Genomic DNA, 7,577 nt, shown 5'->3' on the forward strand with positions numbered 1-7,577 from the left:
AAATAAATTGAGGAATGGGTCTGCATGAGTATAATTATTTTTTCTCTACTTTTCCAGTACATTTTATAATCTCTTTCTTAGCTTTGCTAAATAATCAATATCCTTCTATACCTTTCTCATTAGAACGTGTAATACATCATTTTTAATCAACTTCTTGAATCATATTTTATTATTTTAATTGTCTAGTTTTTCTCTATAGTTTGTATTTTTGATATTTTTACTTCATAAGTATTTATTTCCCCTTTAATAATTTATTGTAATTTAAATATGTCAACTAAAAAATAATTACATTCCTAGAAACATATATGATTTTAACAATAAGCGAATATCAGTACAAATTTAAGAGATCTAATAGTACAAGGGACCAATTCAACTGACAAAGATTTTTCAAAGAATAAATTTTTCGTAACCTAGCTAATGAACTGATGTTGATAAATGGATTGGCTTTATTATCAACTGGAAAATTACTAGAAGAAAAACATTATAAAAAATTATTTATAACTGTACATGTCAAAATGCTAAAAACATAGACTTCAAACAAAAAGAAATAATTTTTTTTTTAAAATAAGGCCTCTCATTAAAGTCCGGCTTTAGGCCATCAAACCTATTGAGCCGTCCGTGGTCGAGGTTATACGACTATAAAGTATATGCAAGCAATTGTAGGATACGTTGTACGAATAAACCCCCCTTATGTTTTAGCGCTTCATGATATTAAATGCATAGTACTAAGGACCCGTTGTCCAAAAAAAAAAAAAGTTTTCCTTTTTTTGATTTTTTTTTTCTTCAAAAATGTGTTTGTCCATAAAATTTTATAAGTTTTAAAATTATTTTGAAAATGAGTTTTTCAAAACCAAAAAGTGATTTTAACCACTTTTTCAAAATTTTAAAAAAAAATTCCCCACTTACACAATTGTGACAATATTTTTTCTAGTAAAATGCATGTCGAAACATAACTTTAAATTCTAAATATTATTTTTAATTTAACTCCAAATACTATTTCTTTTTTTAAAAAATTATAATTTTTGTGTTCAAACACCTACTAAATTGCTAGAAAATTAAAAAATTGTGGTCGAAGAAAGAAGAAAGTAAAAAAGGGGAGGATGTGAAGGAAAAAAATATGCACGCACAATCTTTGGGATGCACAAAAGATACGAGTACGAGAGATAATGGCAACGCCAGTGTATAGAAAAAAGCTGCCAGGTAGGTAAATGGCCCGCTTTAACCGAATTCCAGCTGTGCCAAGTTTTTCTTTAAGTTTTGTTTTTCCAACCTAGCTTTGTCAATGAAAAGATTTTTTAAATTAAGATAAATTTTTTTTTAATCTTCCATCTTCCTTACTTTCATTATCCACAAGCTCCCCGATTATTAAAAACGTATAATAATAACAAAGAAGTCCATATAAGTAAATGCATAATCCTTCAATAATGGAGATGCCACAAACAAAACTAATTTTATACGTGTAGTTTATACCGGTGTTAGATACTAGCAAATATGTAGAAACGGTTTGAATCATCGTTATAAAAAGAAATTAGAAAAATAATACTATATAGTCGTTCTCAAAATAAAAATAAAAAAATACATAATTTTTGGTATATATACTTATGTATATTATACATAAATTTTATATACTTTTGTTAGTACCGAATATAAATAATTTCTAAAAGTGAACTGTTCCCAAATAATTCTAACATTCCTTGACATTTGGTTACCATTGTCTAATTAGACTTGTCTAATTTCCCTGTTAATGGTGTAAAAGAAAAGAAAAATACAAGTAATCGATACAAATAAAGCATGGCGTTATTTCATTTCCCTTAAATAAAAGGGGGTAAAGAGGAAATAAGAAAGAAATAAAACTCGACCAAAGGAAAAAAAGAAAGAAAGAAAGAAAGAGAGCACAAAAACTCCGGCGACAACTCCAGTCCGCCTCGGCCTCTGTTTAAATTTTTCTGCTCTTATAGAAAGCAAAGTAAACTGCATTTCCATTAACTGAAAACCTAGCCGGAAAACGGCTTTATTCGCCGCCGTGAGATGGGCCTTGAGCCGCCGTCTCCTCCGGTTTTATTCTCTACAATTTCATTTCCTCTACAATTTATTATTCACCTAATCGGACCTGAACTTGTTTTGTAATTAGCATCGGTAATTGGAATTACGAATGGCCTTAATGTGGAAGGTGCTGGAGAAAGTAAGGAGATGTTTGAGGACTATATATTTCATGGCGGCGATGTTAGCGTCGCTGCTGATGCTATCGGCGCCGGTGATGGTGATACTAGGGGATGTACTGGTACCGAGCGTATTGATTTCAAGCTTCACGTGCGTAAGGTGTTACAGTTTCAAGGAGCATTTGCAACGATATGCCTTCAAAACTTCCTTGACCGATATTCCTCTCGTTTCCATTCTGAGATCTCTTATCATCTCATGTACGTGCTTAGTTACTATTTCCCTTTCAATTTTTGAGCCCGCTCGAGTTAGCTGAGCGCAAGTAGTTGATACTTAATTGCTGAAAGAAACTGATTATATAAAAAAGCAGCATTTGAATGGAAGTGAATGGAAGTGCTGAAACTGATAATAAGCGTTTGATGGGAATATAATATTTTTCTTTACTGTCTTTAAGTATTAGTTCCAAATGTCTTGATGTTGTGATTCAAATTGGAATTCGTTCTAACTTGTTATTGTTCTGTGATGATAGGTGTTTATTCTCTGTGTGATGGACCTGGTCTCTCACATGGACCATATCTCGGGACTGTTACATTCTGTTCATTTATATCCATTGTTCTTCTTTCCGTAAAGGCTTGTGTTTTCTCTGTCAATTCATACCTCGAGGCTGAAGCTGAAGCTTCATCTGCTATCTCAAAGCAAAAGCTTCATTTGAAAAAGTCATGGGGGATGCCTGTGTTGTTTCTATCATCTGTAGTGTTTTCTATTGGACATACTGTTGTTGCCTATAGAACAAGCTGTCGAGCTAGGAGGAAGCTCTTATTTCACCGAGTTGACCCCGAAGCAGTAAGTTGTTATGTTTTCCCCCTTCTGGTTTCCATAATTTCTTGGATACATTTAATTCATTCACTGGCAGAACCAGAAATTTATACAAGGGGATTACAAAAGACATTCGGATTTGAAACTGTCACCAAAATAAATTTTTGAAGCCATCTTTGCCATTAGACTAGAACTTTTTCTTATATTGAGGGATTCAACAGTTCATATATAACAAATAAAAAACTCTTTTTTCTCTATTTGCGCAATATAACTTTTTAATGGAGGGGATTCAATTGAAACCCCTTTTCCTACCTAGCTCCATCCCTGAATTCATCGATAACACAGTCCCAATGGTTCATTTTTATGTTCCATATTTTGACATAAACAAGCTTCTTTTTTTATAAATTGACTTCTGACTAAAGTTTATCTGTCTAAGTGCAATTGTTATGATTTATCAATGATAATGTTAAAAATGTGAAGGTAATCAGTGGTGTTGGTTTTATTGATTTCTCATTGCTCTTCAGAAGATGCAACTTAGTGGAACCTATAAGTTTGTAACAATTCTTTTATCTGAAATAACAGGTGCTTCCTTGTAAAGTTGTCTTCTCTGCATATCATAAGGTTCCACGGTCTCCAACTCCTTCCGCTGGGAAAGCATCAAAATGTGATAGTGAAATGAGGAGGAAACTTGCTGGCTCAGCTCGTGAGGAAGGGGAAATTCCTGCCAAACTGCTTGCTGATGTTGACAGCTTATTCATCTCTTGCTTACAGGTTACTCTTCATTACAAAATTAGGTTGCCTGGATCACCTTGCCGTTCCATGTCCTCCACACCCCGTGTTGACAGGCCATTAAATCTTTTATCAAATTCGGATTATTGTATCCGGAGGAGCTACAGCAGTCAATTTCTGGCGAACTGTCTATCCACACCTTTATTAGATGGTTTTCAAACTCCCTCCATCCTGTCTGAAGTAATGCCTAGTCTCAACCTAGATGAAGTTGGTGATGGAGATGCAATTCATGGGTCGGGGTCTCCTCTGTCTATACGAGATCTGGAAGGTAATGATCAGTTTGGAATTGTTCTGGTGCATGGTTTTGGTGGTGGGGTCTTCTCTTGGAGAAATGTGATGGGAGTACTAGCTCAGCAGGTAGGTTGTGCAGTCACTGCTTTTGACAGGCCAGGATGGGGATTGACATCTAGGCCTTTCCGAGCAGACTGGGAGGAGAATCAATTGCCCAATCCTTACACGCTTGATGCTCAGGTAATATCTCACTTTCAATTGTATGTTTCAATGACCATTTAGTTAAATTCAGCACAAAACCAAACAAGAGAGGTGACAGTACTGAATTGAAAATAAACAGCGAGTTACCAATTTAAGTGCAAGTACCAGAAAAGTGAGTCTGTAAACTTTAGCACATATGTTAAACAGACTAACAGAGTATTCAAGGCTCTGATTTCTAGGATATTATGTATATATGCGTATGCATATGATGTATTGTATACATGTAGGGAGTACATGTAGGGAGTTTCTTTGAGTTTGAAAAGAGATGGCATCTGAAAAGATCCTTTTCAATTAGTCTTGGAGAGTCTGATTGTTGGGCTATATTTGTCCTTCATTCAAACAGATACTCGTAATGATGACAACCGGGGCTGTTGTTTTCCTTTGAAATTTCTTCGCTTTCTTTTTGACAGTTAAATTTTCACTTTTCAGGTTGACCTGCTTCTGTCCTTTTGCTCAGAGATGGGTTTCACTTCAGTGGTACTTGTTGGCCATGACGATGGTGGGTTGCTTGCACTAAAGGCTGCACAAAGAATGCAGTCATCCACAACTTTTATTAATGTGAGTGATCACGGTGTGTGCTTTAACAAGTATAATTAGCATAAGTCTTATCGTCTATGGATGAATTGTGAACCTGGTAAAATTGCAATTCAAATTTGAGAAAAGTTGTCGGTAGCCCACTTCTTTTCTTACAAACATACATTTAGTATCCTCGTTGAAGAGGATGATGTGGAATCTTGTGTACCCTCAATTTTTAGATGAAGAATTATGCACTCCAATTTATTGCATAGTTGTTCATGCTTTGACTGTTTAACTACTTTTGCCTTCTATATTAGGTTAAGATCAAGGGGATTGTATTATTGGGTGTTAGCCTGTCAAGAGAACTGGTTCCTGCCTTCGCAAGAATATTATTACGCACTTCGCTAGGAAAAAAGCACTTGGTGCGTCCTCTTTTGCGAACAGAAATTACTCAAGTTGTTAATAGACGAGCATGGTATGATGCAACCAAGTTGACAACTGACATTTTGAGCTTATACAAGGTATGCGTGCTTATGATTGAATGTTGATTGTGCTAGAGACTTTCTTTGTTTAATAGTCAAGAAACATCTAATTTTGCTGTCTACAAATTCAAGCAAATTTTGTTCCGCTTTTCTGTATTTTGGGACGGATGATATCATTGTCCTCCTCAATGTAGACTTTTGAGTGTGCTACTTATGATAATTAATTTTTGAGTGGAAGTTAGGAAGAAAAAGAAAAAGAGGCAAAATGAAGATAATCACACCTTGTAGAAGCTCCTAAAGCATGAATACATATAATGAACTGGATCATTTAATAAGTACCCGGAGCTGAAAAATTATCAAAGAAAAGATTGATGATCTGTAGAAGTACCTGTTTGGAGAGGTTCCAGTACATGTATATTTATGTGAAAGAAAACCTTAATGGGTTCATATCAGAGAAAAGCTAGTGTTTATGGGGGTTCAACTTTTGCTATGAATGAACTGAAACCTTAATGGAAAAGTTTTAGAAGAGTGCCCCCTAAACAGTTCTTGCCACTTCTGGGCATGTAAGATGCCTATAATTTTTTTTCATAAGTTACAAGACGCCTACAATTGGATTAGATATTATGGACTTTATCAGTTCCCCTGTTTCTTCTTTTGCGAAATTTTCAGGTCCCTTCTTTCGACATATTTACATTCTTTATATATATCAGATTCCAATTTTAAGCCTTTCTGCTTATGTATATAATCAGGCACCGTTATGTGTGGAAGGTTGGGATGAAGCACTCCATGAGATAGGGAAACAGTCATATGAGACAGTCCTCTCCCCAGAAAAAGCCACAGCACTGCTGAAAGCAGTTGAAAACTTGCCAGTTTTGGTGATTGGGGGAGCTGAAGATGCACTTGTACCTTTAAAGTCTGTTCAAGCTATGGCTTCAAAACTTGTAAATTCTGTGAGTTATCGCGTTCTCTATATCTATCTCTGCAGCTGTAGTCTATTGTATGTCATTATCTAACTCTGTGTCATATGGATTGGCTTTCACAATAGAAGCTGAATTACTTGATCTAGATCAATGAAAGTGGTTATGCCCTTAGTTAATAACATAGTTGTTTTCTTTACACAGTCCGGAACATATCAAAACCAAACACCAGCTAGTATGATTATTCTTGCCTCATGTATGATTTTACTCCCATGGAACCACCGATCTGTATTATACCTTTTACAGAATTTTTTTTAGAAGTTCCTGTGTTTGTGACTAAATTGGGTGGAACTGATTCAACAAGAAACTAATGAAGAAATGAGACTACCACTACCATTTAGCCACTACAATTCCTGAACATTGATTTAGAAAGAGAAAGTTAAACCGAAAAAGTCCGTCATGTCCCAAGAATAGTCATCAATGTAGATCACTGCTTAGTATTATTTTTCTTTTCTGGCTGCTAATTATTGCATGATGTCCTGAATGACACCTTTATTTTGTTGAAAATCCTGTGTCGCTGGGTGTAGACTTGTATGAACGTAACATGTATAATGTGGATAGCGAATAAGATACTCATACCTCCGTCTGTTTTTGTGAACTTGCTTCAGATAAAAGCATAATTTTTTAAGATGGTCAGGCTATTAACTTTTAAAATCTATTTAACGTACAGAGACTGGTTGCAATATCGGGATGTGGTCATCTTCCGCATGAGGAATGTCCGAAGGCATTGTTAGCTGCTATGTCACCGTTCATTAATAGACTTTTAGTTGATCAACGGCAACACCAATAGGGTGCTCTCTGTTAAGTCAGGTGGCATCCTGTATATTTATTTATATCATTTTGTATTTTTCCTTTTAAGAATAACTTGAAAGGTAGCCCATCTTTAGGTAGTCTTGCTGATAGTTTGGAGCTCTGCTTTAGAGCTTTTAGTTTTAATTTTAGTTTCAGTGATTCTTAAGCTCGTTTTACTAGTTGCTGTTATCCGCCACATAAGGAGTGGAGATAACTTTTCTATGTACATCTTTTCAGCAGAAACGTGCAGAGTATTTTCCCAAGGTGGATTTCTTTCCATCTCTTTCTCCTCATTTGTGTTCTTTTTCCTGAGAAACTATGATTAACTGGAAGATCAATTGGTGTTTTCAGATCGTGTGTTCCATCATTAGACGTGTCAAGAACTATTACATGTACTTGGTCACTTATGATGATACCTTGTGTATTTTGTCAAGTTTTTCTGGGAGGCTAATAATTCTTAACTCCATTCATAAGGAATGTATTGTAGTCTCTCAGCGCGGAAAATAGGGTCTACTCTTCAAGAGATTTTGACTAATTATTGGAGTATATATATATA

The 7,577-nt window shown here is 35.2% G+C and overlaps 1 protein-coding gene across 1 annotated transcript; it reads left to right on the forward strand.

Moving 5' to 3' along the window:
* On the forward strand, window positions 1,824-7,434 carry LOC109224819. The gene is made up of 7 exons (XM_019389356.1): window positions 1,824-2,417; window positions 2,687-3,000; window positions 3,556-4,233; window positions 4,684-4,812; window positions 5,088-5,291; window positions 6,002-6,202; window positions 6,900-7,434. Exons 1-7 carry the CDS (start codon window positions 2,153-2,155, stop codon window positions 7,017-7,019), a joined length of 1,911 nt encoding a protein of 636 aa, XP_019244901.1. The 5' UTR covers window positions 1,824-2,152; the 3' UTR covers window positions 7,020-7,434.

This window comes from Nicotiana attenuata, chromosome 4, assembly GCF_001879085.1.
Source record: "Nicotiana attenuata strain UT chromosome 4, NIATTr2, whole genome shotgun sequence".
Classification (NCBI taxonomy): domain Eukaryota; kingdom Viridiplantae; phylum Streptophyta; class Magnoliopsida; order Solanales; family Solanaceae; genus Nicotiana; species Nicotiana attenuata.

Excerpts from the sequence above, each read along its gene's own strand:
- LOC109224819 (XM_019389356.1), top strand. The coding sequence starts at position 2,153 with ATGGCCTTAATGTGGAAGGTGCTGGAGAAAGTAAGGAGATGTTTGAGG. Across the intron at positions 4,813-5,087 it reads CATCCACAACTTTTATTAAT|GTTAAGATCAAGGGGATTGT; the intron begins GTGAGTGATCAC and ends CTTCTATATTAG. Across the intron at positions 6,203-6,899 it reads CTTCAAAACTTGTAAATTCT|AGACTGGTTGCAATATCGGG; the intron begins GTGAGTTATCGC and ends TTTAACGTACAG.